This window comes from Lepidochelys kempii, chromosome 18, assembly GCF_965140265.1.
Source record: "Lepidochelys kempii isolate rLepKem1 chromosome 18, rLepKem1.hap2, whole genome shotgun sequence".
Classification (NCBI taxonomy): Eukaryota; Metazoa; Chordata; order Testudines; family Cheloniidae; genus Lepidochelys; species Lepidochelys kempii.
In genome coordinates, this window is record NC_133273.1 from 18,411,638 (window position 1) to 18,430,678 (window position 19,041).

The following is a 19,041-nucleotide window of genomic DNA, read 5'->3' on the forward strand; positions in this document are numbered from 1 at the left end:
GGGGGAGAGGCAGGGGGAATCTGAGTTGACCAAAGATGACCTGTTGGGTTTGACTGACTTGAGCAGAAAATGCAGAATCTAGAAAAACATTAATTCAGTGAGCCCTTGTAGGCCTAGTTTGTTTAGCCAAAATGATTTACACGCGCACCTTGCTGTGAAAGTCTTGTGCCTTGCTGTACAATGTATCTTAACTGTGTGCTTTCTTACTAGGTGTGCTGGGCACACGGCTCCCTCCGTCTTGCCTTTGAGATTCCCTGCCAGTGAGGGCCGCTGTACAGCGTGATGGACTTGGACCCATATGCAAGCATGCAGGTCGGGATGCGGGTGGTCCGCGGAATTGACTGGAAATGGGGCAATCAGGACAATGGCGAAGGGAACGTTGGGACTGTGGTTGAGATTGGCCGGCAAGGCAGCCCAACAACACCGGATAGGACTGTGGTGGTCCAGTGGGATCAAGGGACCAGAACCAATTATCGGACTGGATTCCAAGGAGCCTATGACCTTCTCCTGTACGATAATGCACAAATAGGTAAGGCCAGTGAAATATTAGTTGGACATTGACAAGAGGTGCAGCCATGTATTTCAGTAAAGCTTTCTGTTTTAGCATACACAATGTCTGGCTCAAATGACAGCCATCCTCTCCATCTCCAGGTCTTGGAGCTGCTAGGGAGACTCGGTATGGGTGTAGATTGGTAGCCAGGAATTCTGGCATACGAATTCTGTGACACGGGAGGGGGGGAATCACTAAATATGTGTCTGATTCATTTGTAAAAGGAAGATAATACTTCTCTGCGTGTATTCGTTAGTGTTAGCACTTTCCATTTTCAGAGTGCTGGGCAAGGTACCAGTATCACGGGAGGTTAAATATCATCAGAGACAGCATGTGAACTAGGCTGCCACGGTAGTAGCCATACATGCCCAACAAGTCACCTGGGTCTTCGTCAAACATTCTGTCCACTGCTCTTGGCTCATTGTCTTTTCACGCCTTTAAATATTCTCACATTTAGAATGACAGAGCACAACTGCCCAGCGCTTTCACCTAAACAACAATATCTTTTTTTAAGGGGTGGTGGGGAAAAGATAAACCTCAGCTACTTAAAAAGCAGAGGCTGGTCTGAAGCCAAACCCCAGGTCCAAGCAGCCCTAGAACTTTGGGAAAGGTCTGACCCCAGGCCAGATGTAGCTTCTGGATTCAGCGGGTGCACTGTACTAAACTCTGTTGTAAATTCATGGGGGGCAGCCTAAAATCCATAGGTCAGCGTCATCCCCCTTCACCTCCTCGCCGCACTAATCCTGGCCTGGTGTGGAGGGGAGCTGGAGAGTGATCCTGCCCCACACTCACCCGGCAGCAGTGGCTCCTGTCCCATTGGGCTGGGCCCAGCTCCGGTTATTGTGACCTTACACAAGGAGCTGCAGTACCAGTGGTCTTTGCCCTCATAAATATCATTAATATGAACCTGTGGGTACCTATCCATGAAGTATAAAAAAAAAAAATCCATTGTCTTTGCACCCTCGTTTTTGCTTTCTGTGGGTACTGTTGAAATCATGCTAAAGCTATCCTTGCTGACAGACTCAAACTTTGCAGCTCAGAACCAACTCTTAAGAAAAGCAGTTTAATTTCCATCACCTTCGTGTTTGACTCCAACAGCTTGAAAATTGCACTAGCCAAAAGTCTAGGACTGGCAAAATGCCTACAAAACTTACTGTTAGATCTGAGATACCATTACATGGTTTGATAGATACCTTGTAAGTTTCTGGGGCCAGATGTGGATGCTTTATATCATTTGAATGCCAGGTATCAGCCTAAAATTTCTCTGATTTATTCTACTTTGCAGTTGAATTTTGATGCGACTTTTAGCAGCTATTGTCCTGAGAACCCTGAAGCCAGAAACCAATGCTTTATACTATTGGGAAGCAGAGACTCAAGGCTGCTTTCAGATGTAATATAAACTATTTGGGTCAAATTCTGCCTGCAATGTAAATCCAGAATGTTTTACTCAAAGTTAGAGTTGCTCCGGACTTGCACCAGGAGAGCTGAGCAGAGAAGTTGAACCCCTGATCTCTAATGCAAGCAGTTAGAGAGATGCTGAACATATGTAGGAAACTATTGCAAAGGATTGTGGGAACAACTTTTCAGATATGGATGCCTGAGGTATGTAGGCACCAAAATAAAAATGCCCCTGATTTTCATAGTTGCTGTGTAATGCCAGATCCCTCGGGAGCTATGAAAATCAAGCCTCTCCTGTTTAGAAGACTCACTCTAAGCAGCCAGAAGTGAACATTTTGGCATAGTTTTACCAATGTTGCTGGGTCATGTAAACGATTTCCAGTATTCTTGGGCCAGTGATCAGAAGGATGTAAGGGAGGGATCCACTTGTGACTGCTTTGGGTCCCTGATTTTAAATTGTTCTTAAAGAAATCTGAGAGGAGACTGGTGTCTGGAGATGGAGAATTCCTGTTTTAATGAATTACTCCTGGGTTTTGTGTGCATCTGTGATCGGAGAATAAAGGAAAATACATTTTGATAAAGCAATTGATGTATTTAATAAAGATTTTCATTGGTGAGCAGAAAAAACTGCTCTGAAGAAAATCAAAAGTTGCTCCCATGTAACATCATTTTAATGAAGCATTTGAGTTCATTTGCTTTATTCTCCTGTCGCAAGAGCATGAAAAAGGCACTGAAAGCAGCCATTAACCGCTAATCCAGAGTAAATGGGAGGTGCTCCCATACAGATGCTCACTGAGCTTCCGAGGCCCCTTTTCTTGTTGAGACTTTGCATCTTAAACCGTTATTAAAACTTCATTTTCAAAGTAACCCTCCCCATGAATGCAGAACAAGCTCCCCAGTACTGTGTGCACTGCTGCTGCTTAGTTATGTTTCAAATTCTCTGAGACACATGTTCAACATCAGAAGGGCTGAAAAGCGAGAACTGTTCCATAGGAAAGCTTCCCAAGCAATCTCACTGGAGTGGTGCTTGAGCTGGGGCATGAGTGCTGGGTTGCCAGTGGCTGAGGGAAAGATCATGTATTTTCGTGGGGAGCGCTCTGATCTGAAACCCTTTCTGCTTTGTGCGCCAGGCTGAGCCGTTAGCCTAATCCTCCTCCTGCAGAGGCTGGCGAGGCGTGGCTAGGTTCGGTCAGGCAAGCCGACGTGGAGGAAGCAGGAAGAATGGGCCGCTTTATTTTGTTGCTGCTCTTCTTAGGAGCAGCTCTAAGCATGAGCTGGGTAGGCAGCCACCTAGGGCATTGATGGCTAAGGTTTGCCAAAAGGTGAGATTCCCCAAACCCATTGAGTGTCAGTGGGATCAGAGTGCTTAACTCTCCTGGGCGTGTCTGGAAATCCCAGCCCAGTTTTCAAGGCTGGGGGGCACCATGCTGCTTAAGCACTGCCGCAGAAAAGCTTTCTACTTCTTCCTCCAGCCTTGAGGGGTGGCTTGTGAAGCCAGCTGGCCAGGAGTCAGTCATGACTGCTAGTGGGGAGAGGAGGGAAGACCGAGGAGAAAGATGGAGGCGACCTGGGAAAAGGAAGAGATGGAGACCTGCTGTCGTGCCTCAGATGAAAGGCAGAGGGAGGGAACCAAAGGATTCTTTTCCTGGGGTACCAGGATCCTAAAGCCTGCCTGCCCTTGTCTCGCGACTGATAGCAAATTGTCTGAGGCTAACAAGACATCCCCTTGGGCTTCCTATAGATGGAGCCAGAAGAGGACTTCTGCGCTAGAATAGTATAGTAAAGTTTTCAGGAGTGCGGATGAATGCATGGAAAACTGAAGTGCTCAGATACTTTTGGAGTGGGGCATAGAAGTACCATAGATATATAAAAGCAGTGTTTAAAGGCTTTGGCAGGAGTAAAAACAAATAGAGCTGCAGGACTAGTGTGTCAAGCCGATCACCTTTTGTGAGTGGACTCTGCCGGTGTAACATTTCCTAACAATAAAACAATAAACAGTCCAACTTATTCTCTGTGCAGGGTGTGGGTAGGAAGGTGAAATGGGAACTTCAGATCCTCTTGTACAGGAACCTGCTGAAAGTGGTTCACAACAGTACAGCACTCGGAGTACCCTCTAAGTCAGGGGTTCTCAAACTTCATTGTACTCTGACCCCCTTCTGACAACAACAATTACTACACGACCCCGGGAAGGAGGGCTGAAGACCGAGCCCTTCCACCCTGGGCAGGGGGGCCGAAGCCCGAACCCCGCCCCCTTGGGGAGGACGAAGCCAAAGTTTGAGGGCTTCAGCCCTGGGCGGGTGGAGGCTGTAACCTGAGCCCCATTGCCCAGGTCTGAAGCCTTCAGGCTTCGGCTTCAGCCCTGGGCGGTGCAGCTTGGACTTCTGGCTTCAGCCTCAGGCCCCAGCAAGTCTAATGCCAGCCCTGACAACCCCACTCAAACAGGGTCACGACGCGCTTTTGGGTCGCAACCCACAGTTTGAGAACTGCGGCTCTAAGTAATGCCATCTGAGCTCTGTCCAGTGCATTCAGCCTCTGATGGGTTGTGTGTGTATTTGGGTTTTTTAGGTGTGCGCCATCCCAACATCATCTGCGATTGTTGCAAGAAGCACGGGATCAGAGGCATGCGGTGGAAGTGCAAGGTGTGCTTTGATTATGACTTGTGTACGCAGTGTTACATGAACAACAAGCACGACACCTCACACGCCTTTGAGCGCTATGAGACTGCCCACTCACGACCGTAAGTCCTTGGCTGCTCGCCAGATGATGAAAGTTAACCATGTTGAGTTGTGAAAGTCCCAGGGAGCTGTTTGGGGAGCTTTGTGGAAGAGTGTGAGGCTTGCGCCTGTATTCTTGTCAGTAGGATTGGTTGGGGAAAAGAAAAGTTTTTGTTAGTTTTAAAATGCATGTAATTTATTGAAACATTTCTGGATTTTGGAAAAAAAACAAACCAGAATTTTCATGAAAAAGTCATGTTAAATGTTCAGTGTTTCTGCCAAAAATTTGCTTGACTTTTTAGACCAAAACAAACTTGAAATATGTAAACTTTCAACCAGCTCTGCTATTCGGGATCTTGCACTGTACTCTTGTCTAACCGCTGAATGTCTATGGGTAGTTCCGTTGCCTGCAAGAGTTCCAGAATCAGGCCCACACTCTGTACTGCCTCTTTAACAGCAAAGGGCCCCTGGATTAACTCTGTACTGTGTGCTGGAGCCATCTTTTTAGCATTTACAGAGACGTCTAGTGTTTCTGGAGAAATGTTCACAATTATGTTATTTATCAAGCATCCAAAGGTATACCAGGCTGTTCTCATTGATGTCCACGACTGTTGCTGTAACTTGTAACAGGCAGACAATGCAAGGCCCAACTGCTGGGTGTATGCTGTCATGGGGAACAGACTCCCAGCTCTGTCACAGTTTCTGTGTGCCACCTTGGAAGTGTCACTTAGCCTCTCTGAATCTCTACTATCCAGCTGTGAAAAGGGGATTTTAATACTGACCTATTGCTGTACAGAGGATGTTTTGAGTCTTAATGTTTGCAGAGCCTTGGATGACTTGCCCATGGATGTATGGGTACAGACTGCCAGATTAGGGAGAAGAATGCCGGAGTCCTGGCTCTCTTGTCTCCTTCTCCCCTCTCTCCACAACACCCCTTCTTTCTAACCACTAGATCTCATTGTCTATGCAAATCCTCTTCACTTATATAGTGGAATGCAGTTCCTGATTGTCTATAATGCGGCACACAGTGTTTATAAAAACTGTTGCTTTTGGGATTCGGGGTGGGAGGAAAAGCAGTCATTCACAACAGTCCTTCACCACCTCTCAGTTTTCTCTCCAAACTTCAACCTCTCCTCTTCCCTGTCTTGTGGTCCATGAGCCACCCAGCACTTGGGATGAGTCCACTGAGCTTGCAGTAGCTAAGCCTGGAGTTTGAGGTATAATTCTGAGTGTACTTGGATCCTGCCAGTTTGTCCCAGACTCTACCTGGTAGGTCTGTCTACACCAGTGCTAAATTGGAGTAAACCATTACTATTCTGAGTTGATAGGCTTTCACCCAGACTTCACAGTGATGTAAATGGTTACACAGGTGGCAGGGCAATGGAGAGAGAATCTGGCCTCTGGTGTGTGAATCGTGTTTGTTTAGTGAGGGAAGTAATGTCAAAGGAATGCAGAGGGCCTGATCATGGGTGAGCTGTAGAGAGGAAGAGTGCAGGGGATGTCCTTCTGTAGGCGTTACGATAATAGAAATAGTAAATCCCTAGTGCATCAGTGCCACCGAAGGCCTTTCCATGGCCTTCATTTACACTAGTATCAGAGTTCCTCACAAACTTCAACATAGTTATTCTCGCAACAGTCCTACAGGGCAGGGCTGGTGTCCCCATTATACAGATGGGGAGCTGAGTGATGATGCGACTTACCTGTGGTGTCAAGGAAAGCCTGAGGTGGAGCAAGGACGTGAACCCAGATTATCAACTAGTGCCCTAACGATTAGGCCATCCTTCCTCTCTGACTGCAAAGCTTTGAGGGGCACAAGACCCCGAGGCTGGCAGTAGGATAGCAGGTGGGGTGCTAGCAGTCTGACCTGTAGCTGAATCCCATAATCCTTTTTGGATGAGTATTTGCCCTGGTGAGCCAGGTACCCTCTCCTCCCTCCCTTGAAAGACACATTTGCAAAATCTTTTCTCCTTCATGTCAGTGCAAACATTTTATTATATTGGGTGTTTTTTTAAAGATTAAGGCCTCCTGGTATGTTACGCAATCGACACATAGATGACTTACTGTACCCCCTTCCCTTGCGTGGGAGTGACTCCCATTGGAGTTAATGGAAGTTCTGTTTATGGAATTGAATCAGCATGGACACTGTTCAGAGTTCTAGCAAAATGATGCAAATCATTTGATATTCTGTCAAAGAAGACGGTCTCTCTGAGCCTTGCGGCTTGTGCTATCCATTAAGATTAGAACATTTCTCACGGTTGCATTAATATGACAATCCAACCAGATAACATTGTGAAATGAGCTTTGGGATTCCTGCAATGCGTTCTCTCTCCACATATAATAATTAGTCTGTTGCAATGCTACAGAGAAGTAACCATTCATCCCATTCAGCAGAGTGGTTTAGAGCTTAGCCGTTAAGTTGCATGATCCCAAGTCCAAAAACAATTACTGTAAATGGCTGTGCTGACCCAAGTCAGCTTCAGCGCTCCAGTTCCCATGGACTTGCAATGATTGCATAGGACACTGCTGTATATACCGTGCATACCTTTCAATGCCAGCTCTGCCATCCTTTCTGACCCTGATCGGGAACACCCAAGAATAACGCCCTTTTTTTTAAATCAAGGCGGCTGCTGGGCAGCTTTCTCCCCGACTCTCCTGTATACAGAATGTGTGGTCTTTTCTGAGGATGCTATATGGGAAAGGAGGTAGATGGATCAACTTGTCCTCTTAAGGCCACAGCACAATGTGAACTCCTGAGCTGCTGGAATTGGGCAGTGGTGCACAGGGTGCCAATGTGAAGCAAACTGCTGGAAGCTATGCCAGTAAAGCTGTTGGACCTGTTCCTGCCTGGTCTGCTTGGATTTACCAAGACAGCTCAGGGAGGGGGGCAGTTTTACAGTCTAGTGCACAGAGAGTTGCCTGAGCCAACTCTAACAATCACTTTGGACTGGGCACACGGGTCCTTTTTGGCACCATACTGAGGCAGTCTTCTCCCCAAGAAGTCTCAGAACTTTCTCAGGCTTGAGATGAGAGGGTTTTTTTTGTTTTTTACCCTTTTCCTGCCATTGTCTGTCTTACGTACAATATATTTTTTTTCCTTCGGAATAGCTTTGCAACAGAGAATGGAGCTAGTGTAATTTCCTGTTTTTTCACAGGAGTCCTGCCATTGAATGAGAGAGGCCCATTGCATTTTAATTCTGCCAGCAGCTTCCGCTAACTCGTGCAGGTGTAAGATTACCATGAGGTGACTGTGTTTGCTGGTGAACATCCCCAGAATTCAGTTTTTAATCCCAACTTGCCTGTCCATCCCCTGACGCTTGGTTGGAAACGCTCACAGCCAGCCAACAAATGGGGCATTTCAGGCAGCTAGCCGGGGAGTTCCCAGATTTCATATAAATGCATGTTGCTTGTAGTCCTGCTAAATTCATAACTCTTGCAGCCCTCACACAACATGTTGACGAAACTCCTGGTGTGTTCCTCTGGCTAGCTAGCAGCATGGTGGGTGGTGGCCATTTTCTCAGTTCTTCATCAAGCTGGCTTGAAAATCTGGCAATTCGTGTGAAAATGGAGGGTTAAACACTCAGTGAGTGAATGTAAAGCAGGGAATTGCTTCTGGTACATAGGAGGCAAGTGGGAAGCTGGGAGATAGAAGGGCCAGAACAGACAGACTCAGGGGATTGTGGGATAGTATTGATGGACTATTTAAATGTGAACTGGCAACATGAGCTTCAGCTGTGACCTCAATGCAGAGGGAACGAGGCTTGATCAAACGCTATACCAGAATGCTGGCTTGTACATATTCCCCTGAGTCAGCCACTGAGGCCAGATTTGGCCAGGGGGTGGTGCATGTTAAGGAGCTTTGTGTGTGGACATTAGGGGTATTTGGGCATAAACATATGACAGACCCCAGGTATACTGTGCAGTGTAGACACACCTAGACTGATTCCTTCCTGTTTATCTTAACTCAGTTTGAAAGTGCATTAAACTGAACAGGAACAAGTCACTCTTATTCCAGAACAGGAGTAACTGCACTGCGTTAATCAGGAACAACTCTATGTGTAGACAAGTCCTAACTACAGCATTAAGGACTTGCCTTGTCCTCTGAACTCGGTCTGGTTGGGACTCGTACGTTAAGCAGCAGAATTGCAGGTCACTACCTGTTTTGATTGCTACCTCCATAAAACCTGTTCATTCTGCAGTCCAGCCTTCCATAATACACTCAATTAATCCTATCCTCCTCCTCCCAGTAGTGTGTCAGGCGCTTGGATTGCTTTCACAGGATGCGACTGTGTTCAGGGGAATATTTGTTATGGTATCAGAGTTATGATGTGTGTTCGGTGGGATATCGGGATTATGAGGGACTTTTAACACCGATATCTCAGGGGACGAGGGTGTTAATCCTGCTTCTATTGAAACCAAAGACAAAACTCCCATTGATTTCAGTGGGATAGCACCATTTGCAAGCATCTAAGGAACACAGCCAAGGTTGGCTAGCCCAGAATTCAGACACAGTTCTTTTTGCACGTGGCAGTTTGCAAAGACCACCAGAGTCCTATGGTTGCGCTGTTGGTTTTTCAGTTTTTTCAACAAAAATGCTTCAATTTTTTTTGCTTTTTAAAATTGGCACCATCCTCTCATGCCCGCCCTGTATCTGTGCTGTTGCAAGGGCAGAAATTCCTGTCTCTAGCTTCCAAAGAGGACTTTGTTAACCAAAGTGAGAGAGGGGAGGAAAGCCCCTGAAACCTTATTGACTAGTTTATTTGACACTGGACTTCAGAAAAGATTCTGGCTTGGATCCTAGGCTTCAGCTCTGGGCCTCTTATTTTTATTTTATTTTATTTTATTTCTATTCTGGTCACTCCCAAAAACCCAGCCTGAATGGAGATCTCCATCAAACTAGGTACTGTACAAACACACATGACAGCCCAGTCCCTGCCTTAAAGAGCCTACAGTTGAATGCACCAATCCTGCAGTGAACTCCATGTGGGCAGGCCTCGCTGCAGGGTCTAGACCTAATTTGACATGACTCAACAGATGAGTGTGGCCTGTAGTAGGAAGGATGGAGGCTGGGCATAATCAGACTAATGGCCAGTTCATGCAGCCCTTATTGGCTCAATGTGAGTGACCTTCACCATGGGCATTGGGCCCGCACAAGGCCTGCGCACCGCTTGCGTCCCACGTACAGCTTGGCATAGTGGGTTTTTGCTGGAGGAAAAGTCCCCATTGGCCCCCTCACCATGGTCCTGTCGTCTCTGAAGATGCAGGGAAGAGAATCCAGTAGCCACTGCCAGGCAGAGTGTAAGGGTGCATGGCACCTGCTGTTCATCTTGCTTGTTTTGAGTTCGAGTTTTGCTCAGTCCAGTAGGAAAGGGCTCGTATTTCCATCCATTTCCTTTCCGCGGTGGATTGTTCTGCTGTGGGGTGGGGGAGTATGGCATAGATCGAACGATGGATTTTTAACAGTAGTGGGAGGTGTGTGGGAATGGCTCATGAGCTGTACCTCTCATTGTGTTTAAACCCACAGTAATCCCAAATAAATGGAGCATACGTTAGCTTGAGCTATGTCCCTCCAGGTATGGAATGGATGACAAAACGGGACCCAGCACAAACCTAACAGCGATGTGAGAGAGCTTTCATGAGCCTAAATAGGGAGAGAAGGAAGCACAATGGTTGTATCTAGGTTGCACACTTGGTTTTTCATGCTGTTTGCTACATTCAGTGTCTCTGTAATTTACTCTGTGAGGTCTGCGTGGGTCAGAGAAATTGTAGCTCCAGAAACACAGGGTGGGAGCTTCCTATTTTGGAAGGCTGCAATTTTAAAAATGAATCAGAAATACACATAGTGACTCTTCAAACCACTGGGCTCAGAAGGGAGGCAGGATATCAGAGTGCTTTTTTGTTTGTTACCCTGCAGGATATTGTAATATAACTGTGAGGTACATGTTTTTATGCAACAACCTTCACGCTGGGAATTGCCAAACTACATGAAGCAATTTTATTAAGAGATGCTTTGCAATTTGGGAGTAGGAGAGACTAGGTATAGCTTTGTTTTGGTGCAAGGGGAATTCCATAACTTTTTATGTCTTAGCTGCTGTAGTCTTGTTTCGGGTTAAGAATGGAGTAAAAGCCCTGATGTAAAAAAATGGAATGAAGTAATCAAAAAAAGAGATCCCACATAGATGCTTCCTGGTGTTGTGGGTTTTTTTTAAGTGCCTCTCTTGAACATCTGATATTTCGGCTGCAAAAGCAAATTCCCTAGACGAGGGGGCAGCCTTGCCGAAGAACAAAACTTGCCTACTTATGAATCAGTGAACCCTGAGCAGTGCCAATGGGAAAGCTGCAAAGAGAATGTGGCTTGTATCATTCATTTTAATTTTTTTCTGTAAAGTAGAAGAGGGAACCTGTGGCAGCTCTCCAGAGACCCGCAAAGCCTGTATGTTAAAAGGAGATTGTAACTGTGGTTTTTTTTTGTTTGTTTGTTTTAAATAGGCTACGATAGACTTAATATTTAGAACCTCTTATCTCCTTTCTCCTTCTGGATGTGTGGATCTTTTGATTATTTAGGATTAGGAAATGAACAGCCCCTAGCGTAGCAACACTTTTTCAAGCCTCGGGCAACATACTGTGCTGAGCCCACTTGGGTGTTAATGAGCACAAACACTTAGAGCAAGGAAGCTGCTCGGGGGAGAGCCCACCAGAGTTTGCAGTGTCCCATGATCTTGGTTCAGTGGAACCATTTCCAGAAACTGCTGGCTCTGTTACAACATTTTCACCACTTCCACCTCTTATTTGTGGCCCCATGGGGTGGATTTGAATGTTGGCGTTTTGGGTGACAAGAGAACACAGTCCCCTCAATGGAACTGCATTGGCCTTCAGGGGGAGGAGGGAGTTAATTTGACATGGGACATCCCCTCTTCCCATGGACCAGTAGCCAGCTGTCCGTGTCTCTTCCCATCCTGGCTCCGTTGTCTCTGTGTGCTTGGCCCAGAGACATGGCTGTGTCCTATGAACTGTTTTGCCCCAGTATATCACCATCGTTAGGGCTCCCCTGTGACTTTGCAGATGAAAAGTGCTCCATAAATAGCCTGTGGGACATGTTTGTGTAACGAATGGCCATCCGCTTTCTCTCCCTTGCTGGACCCCAAGTGGATGAACTCTGCGGCTAAGCCGAGACGAGACAGGCACTGGAGTGTGTGCGAAGGCTCGGTAAATCCGAGGATTTAAGAGGCCCTAAGCACTGGCAAGCACACTGGGGGGTCCCAAATCAGCTTTGGAAATACCCCCAAAAATACCTATTCACCTGAAGGTCCTTTAAAGCCCCCGGGGGACCTTAGTTCAACCCACTGGCAGCAGACAATTCTGATTGTTACTCTTGTAACCTGGCTCTGGTATTGCCTGAATATTGTATGTGCTGGGACTGGTCAGCAAGTTACTAGCTGCTCCAGGAAGGCACAACAGGTCCATTTAAAAATGAAGCTAGAGTTTGCTGGCTCCTGTGCTTCCAGCCAGGCTCTTTGGGGTTCAGCATTTCAGCGCAGGGCATGTCAGAGAGCTGGTGGCCTAAAATCTACAGCAAGGGGCATTTCAGGCTGACTGCGGAGTCTGTGTAACGTGTTTCGATGAACGGCATGAATTTCCCCAGTTTCACACCCTGACTTCCCCCTCTTTGCATCAACCTTTTCAACGTGGTCATCAGGAACACGTAGCTCTCACTCGCTCTCTATTGACTTGCTGCAAATAGCTTTCACAAATAACATTTCCAATTTATAAAAGGGAAAGGCTTTTATCATCTCATGCACTTTTCACCATGAATTTTTTGTTCACATGGGTCTGGCTCTGCTCCCATTGATTTAGGGTGGTGCAGGATTGGGCCCTTTTTGATTTCCTCTCCGCTTGGTCTTGGCTGCAATAGGATATCTGATTTGTAATTGCCAACAGGTGAAGTTCTCTGTGATGGAAAGCTACAGTGTCAACAGAGTTTGAATATTCTTTTACCTCCATGTTGTCTAGTCTTGCGCTAGGTAGCATGGAGGTGAAAATAGCTGGGCCCTCTCAAGGCCCCTCTTCGCTACAGCTCCCAGCAGAGTTACCAGTAATACAGCAGGACCTGTTGGGAATTACTAGTCCAAAAAGATCCAAATGTAGCTAAGGCTTTTCTGATTCTCCTGCATTAGCACAACACAACAATATTTGCATTGCAAAAAATACACTAGAATTACTGCCAGAATGTTTTTTGCCTTTGTAAAAAATAATAAAATGAAGCCATTTTCGACTTGGGGCCTAATTGTCAAACAGTGTTGTCCATTTAAGAACAATGTAAATTGCAAAGCAATAGGGTATGTCTGAACAAAAGATCTCTGTTTTCAGTTTTGCCATATTTTTTTTTTTGGTTTTACATTTGGCTGACAAGTTTGTGTTGGCTAGGAGGAGAGGATTCTATGTGATGCAGGAGTGGAAAGATGAGTGAATGGGACCAGTAAGAAGGTGTATAGGCTATTGTTTGCAGTATGCTTTTTTTAAAACTCTTTCCAAATAATTCTGATCAGATCTTTCAGTTGTTAAGATACTTGGTTCTTTCAAACCTACACCATCAGATTAATTGGGATTTGGATTTTGTTGTGTTTCCTATTGTCTGTCCAAAAGTTTCTTAATTGTTAAGGAAAATGGAGTTTCTCTTTCATTTGTATAATTGATCTTTCTTGGGCTATGTGAGCAAACTGCCAGTAGGAACTGCTCAAAGAACTTCTTAGCCCTTGTTTTGAGCTAATTGTAATGTTAAAGGATGAGTAACAAAATATGTCACTTGGCATTCTCCCCAGGGCCTTTGCATCATTCCCAGCACAGTAATCTGCCATTTAAAAAAGGGCGTCTTATGAACATCATTGGGGGGGGGGGGGGCTGTAGAACATTCAAAAACACTTCCAGTCTAGCATTTTTAATTATACATTTATGTGTTTATTTATTTATTTGTAATATTTATATATATTTGGAGACACAATGGCAGGTGTGTTTTCTGAACCAGAAAACCAGTTCAGATAAAATAATCTTCCAAGTAGTTGCCTGTTTTCAGAACTAAACTATCTGAGTCAACCGTTTTTAAAGTTTTGAAATATTCCGATATGTCTCCCCTTCCCCTTCCCCTTCCTGAGTTATTGCATCTAAGGCTGTAAATACCCTGGTAGAGACATCACATAGAGATCTGATATTGGCACTCGGTAATGTCCCTGGGCCTTCTAGAAATTGAACTTAATTTTCATTCAGTGGACAGTGTGGTTTTTGAGGGTTTTTTTTCCAAGTCACTGGTTGAATGTAAAATGATTTTTCCACTAACAATCAATAACTGTTCCCTGTCTGCGAGAGACATTTTATTTGATGGAAGCTAAAAGACATAAATTACACTCGTAAAGCTGTTAGCCAAGTGCTGCAACATTTTGCAGGAGCTGATGTTTGTTTAGCCAGGGCAGTCCACAGACACGTTTCCTTTCGTTTGCATATATGAACGTATTTATTATGAGGTGATAAAATCCCTGAACTCTGGGTAAATTCAGATCCGTGCAGGGCTCTATGAATGAGTCAGGAATGGGGATCCCATCCCCAACCCTGCATGCTGCTAGGGACCTGCTGGAGCAAGGGAAAGGGAATCTCTTCAGATGTTAAGCTTCTTGATGAAGAAGCTAAAGTCCAACAGATAAAGTCCAACAGATAAGTCACTTTTCAGGCAGTGCAGCCACGTTGAAGGGAAGGCACATTAGGGATTGTTGGCAAACCAGTGGTGTATGGCTATTGTATTGCTGTTTCATGCTATAAAATTGATCGTGTTGATAATCTTTAAAGTCTCCCTCTGGCTGAAACTTGGCAGCTCTGAATGAAGTGTGTTTGTCAAAGTCCTGGCGATTGCGATGAATCAGCCAAGCTGAAGCTATCTAGTCTCTTGCTGCATGATTTCATGATTAAATTATTGAGGTTAATGGATGTTATGCAGCCCTCATTTAGAAAAAAAGAAATGGAAGCCATCTAGGTCTCTGTAGCCTTAAACAAGGTTGTGTGGTTGTGAGTAATATTATGTACATAGAGATGTACTAAAAATCCAGAAGTCTGATGCCATTCGTGCTTGATTTCCATGTTATTTCTTTATCGTATGGAGAGTGCTATCAACGTATGCCTGGGAGTTACCTTGAGAGTATCATTACTTTTTTCAAGGGGGTGTTGTCTGGTATATTTTTAGCATGAACTGGGTATTCCAGGAGACAAAAGGTCAATAGCTGTACCTGGAGCCAGATCTTTTGCAACCTTCTTTCATTTAGCCCTATTGCACCTTAATTTTGACTACAGTAACCCTACCTCCTTCCTGTTCCATTCCATTTGTCTTGGTTTATACCATTGGAATTGGGTTGAACCTGTGAGGTTTTTATATAGCTATATCTCGGTTGCTGGCATGGGGCAAAATCTTCATCCTCATTTTCTCTTGTGACCTAATTTTACCTTTTGACATTATGATCTGCCGAGAGAGAGAGAGGAAAAAATAAAATGTATTTTGGGTTTTAATACATGTGTGACTGCATTTGGTATCTGTTTCTCATCTCCTGAATTTTTCTTTTTTTCTAAAATAAGCCAAGAGTTTTCTTCCTGCTTCCTGATTTAATGTGACAGTCACTTTCAAAATTCCTCAATTATAGAAAGGAGGAGCCTACACAAAGGGTAATGGAAATTAAAAACCAAAATTTCCCTTTCTGAAAGTCTGACTCTTGCTTTTCTGACGCAAGCCTTAGCAAAGAGGAGTTCAGAGCTTTCAGCCCCAATAACTGCTGTCAGAGCGAATCCTCCGATATAACTTAGTATTGTTGTATGTTGTGACATTTTCTGAGACATCTGTTCCATAGATTCTGCACTAAGACAACATCCGAGGCACTGGAGAAGCCATTAGCAGGTGTTTGAATTTCTCTTTCCTAGGAATAACAGCATGAAAATAAGCTATGGAAAATTAAGGCATGAATAAGCTCTTGACAGTGAGATCTGTTAGGCAGAGGAATATCTTTGCCAAGGGAGATGGCAGCCAAAGCCCTAGGAAGCCTTAATGTAGGGAGCAGTCTTTCATTGGCATGCACCGGGCTAGACTAAATGACCTAAGGCACTATAATGTGATTGTTTCCTATGTGAGCAATTAAGTGTAAAAGCTGCATCTGCTCAGAGCTGCTGTGGGGCCCTCTGTGAAAGGGGGGACTGCCAGGCTCCTTCTACAACCTAATTGTAGGGCTTTGCATATAATCTCCATATATTTTCTTGTATCTTTTGTTTCACGTTGTCTCTTTTGTCCCCTCCCTTGTGCTGCAGTGCCCAGGGTCATGGTACTGTGGCAGCCTCTTTCTCAGCATTCCCTTGTCTTTCATATTCCGTATCTAAAATCTTTGTCTTCCTTTAGTGGATTTGTGTGTCAGCCAGGCTGTTGTTTTGATGCTCAAGTAGTTTCTGAGCTCAAGCTAATTCCATTTTGGCCCCAAACAGTCCAGCGCTTCAGGAATAGTTTTATTTTCATTTACGATGCTCGAAATATTATAGAGCACCCTTGACAAGGCAGGGCAGCATCTTTGACATTTCAGGTTTGCATATGTACACTCAGGCCCCCCCACTCAGCTTATGTTTTCTTCTACCTGTGACTGCAGCTCCCAGAAACAATCTGTTGGAACAGATTTCAAATCATGTGACCTTTTCTGAGTGACATTGTCTCGGCAATCCTGCTCAGAGTCTGATGCACAGCAATTCCCATCACTAATTACGTCTCCAGCCACTAATGATTCAGAACTATTGAGTACTAGCAAGAGTCAGGCAAAAGGGCTGCATTTAATAACTGACGTGTGGGATTTGGATGGATCAGGAGATCGGTAATTGGATATAGATCCTGTTGCATCTAGGTCGCTGGTTTGCATCCTAGTCAGTTTGGTAGTGAAGGGTGTCTGGGTGGCCTGAGTGAAATGAGTTACTCCCAGTTCAGTTCCCAGTGAACTAACGTCCACGTCGCAGAGCCCACCGCCTTGTATATAACCATATAATTACTCTCCTGTTGGTAGTCTGATCAGAGAAAACAAGCCTTGACTGCAATGGGATCAGGATTTCACCCTCTGTGTTGAGTGTTTGTATTGGGATATGACTATTGAAAAGGCAACAGAACACCCCCCCCCCCTCCGACCCAGTGTTGGAAGAAATCTAACAAAGGCTTCTTGGGTAAACAGGCCATGATTTTTACTTTCTCCAGCCCCCAAGCAGAGGCTACATACTCCTAACCAAATATTTCTCACCTTATTCATTGAGCTTCCTCCATTGCTGTTAAAAATACAGTCCCTTGTAAATCTAAATACAGCCAAAGAAATGACATTTGTGTGGACAAGTTTTTAGCCATTTGCTGTCTTTGGTGATGTCAGTTGCATTTACGTGTGCATGTATTAAACTCACTCCTTCCAGGAAATTCCCCTTTGGTTCATTAAAATACCTGTGTCATCTGCAGGTAGAGGAAGAGTGGAATTTATAAATTCTTTGGTTGAGGCCAATGCAGACACTGAAAGAAGATACTAGGTGAGATTGGCAGGTCCAAAGTTTAATGCACGTTTTTAGAAATTCTCTGCAGGTTTTTACTTAGCACACATTTAGTACAGCATTGGCACATGGGCACATATATTTTGTGGTTGCCATTTAGGGGCCTCAGTTAGAAAACTTGCCCTAGGGTGGCTTCATGAACTTTTTGTAACCTCTAAAACCAAAGCATCTGCCCTTGTCTGGGTATGGGGAGGAGGCATGTATGCTGCATCTCCGTAAGGAAGTGGCGGATTAACTCACTGAAATTCTTGGTAGGATCATCCCCAAAATAGGTTTGCGTGAGTCCTGATCCCTTAGTCACCAGTGTCATCCATCTAAGCCTTGTATTTGGCCGGAGAGCAGCTGTCTGTGCTGCTTACACCTGTTAGAATTTCTTTTATCCCCAGCTGGGAGTGGCCCAATTTAATGCTTTCCTGTGAGAGTAAAGTGAATCCAGAACTGGTTGTGTAGTTGTCTGCTGATATCCAGATCACTCAGAGCTTTACCTAAAGGATTCTTGTTCTTCAGGGTCTTTTTTCCACACTGACTTTGTTTGTCAGAAGCAAATTTTATCACCTTTTAGATCATTAAGTAGCCTCAGAGGAAGTATGGTCTTGCATTTGAGGTGTTGTAGTGACTCACGATCTGGGTACGGTTCCCAACTGCAACAGAGACCGCATGGTCTAGCGGATGGGATGTTACTGGGAGCCCAGGTGTTGGTTCTGTCCCGATCTGCTGTGGCCACACCTCGGCTGTGGCACTTACCTCCTCTGGGCCTCTGGTGGTTGTTTTGTAGTTTACAGGCTCTTTGCGGCAGGTCCATCTGTCACTAGGCGTATGTACAGAGCCGGAGCAATGGACCCTCAGTTGAGGTCTCCGGTTGCCACTGTAATGCAACAGCACCTGTCTGAGCCTGGGTGAATCATAATAGTCTTGTGCCTCAGTTCCCCATCTGTAAAGTGCACAGTGTTACTTCCCTAGCTTTCAGGGGTGTTCAGGGTAAATCTGTTAATGTCAGTGTGGCACACGGATGGGGAGAGCCATAATAATTCCTAGACAGAAGATGAGCTTAGTCTGAGTACCCTCAGCACTTCGGTTCTCAGCATATTGGTTGCAGAAGAATAGCTTCGTTTATGTACAGTGATATGCTCCTAATGCTGTCAGGGGGACCTTATAGAAATCTAATACTGCTGGAATTTCCAGGGCAGAAATGGGCCCAGCTGCAAATGGCTGTCTTAATTAAAATGGTTATTAAAGGCAATATTGAAATGATTAAATTTATCCCCAGGGTATTTTTGCAATATGCTCGTAACCTTGCTTGCTGTCCGGTATTTGGAGCAAAGCACCTCAAATTAGATTACAAATCAAGATGTATTGGTTCAGGACATCTGGCCCCTGCATCGTTGTTCTATATGGCTGGTCAGCAGCCTGCTCTAAAGGCAGCGTAGTTGCAGGCAAAGTCACCCCTTATGTGAGGCCAGGAGAACGGGGCGGTTAGAGTGGGTGACCTCCAAAAGTTTGAACAGAACTAAATCTTCATCCTCTTCTCCAAAAGGGAAGTGTCAGTATTATTAGTATTACGGTAGCAGATCCTAGCTGAGATTGCGGCCCTGTTGTGCTAGGCCCTGTGCAAGTATACAGTAAGAAATAGGCCCTGCCCCAAAGAGCTCCCAGCCTACCTAGGGGGTGGAGAAAAAGGAAGGTGTATTACTCCTGAGATGAGGCGCTGAGGCACACAGGGATGGAGTGACTTGCCCAAGGTCACCCAGGAAGTCTGTGGCAGAGCTGGGAATTGAGTCCCAGTCCAGTGCCTTC

At 45.2% G+C, this 19,041-nt stretch overlaps 1 protein-coding gene across 9 annotated transcripts in view; it reads left to right on the plus strand.

The window, feature by feature from the left end:
- The window catches only part of MIB2 (MIB E3 ubiquitin protein ligase 2), a 109,628-nt gene that overhangs the window by 36,407 nt on the left and 54,180 nt on the right, over window positions 1-19,041 (plus strand). For 7 of the 9 annotated variants that reach the window (XM_073317014.1, XM_073317018.1, XM_073317019.1 and 4 more), the window contains exons 2-3: window positions 211-529; window positions 4,514-4,685. In XM_073317014.1, the coding sequence (XP_073173115.1) occupies window positions 283-529; window positions 4,514-4,685 (419 nt within the window). In that variant the 5' untranslated portion in view covers window positions 211-282. Of the gene's footprint in view, window positions 1-210; window positions 530-4,513; window positions 4,686-19,041 lie in introns of those variants that run through there. The other 2 variants (XM_073317021.1, XM_073317023.1) reach the window with 2 other exon arrangements.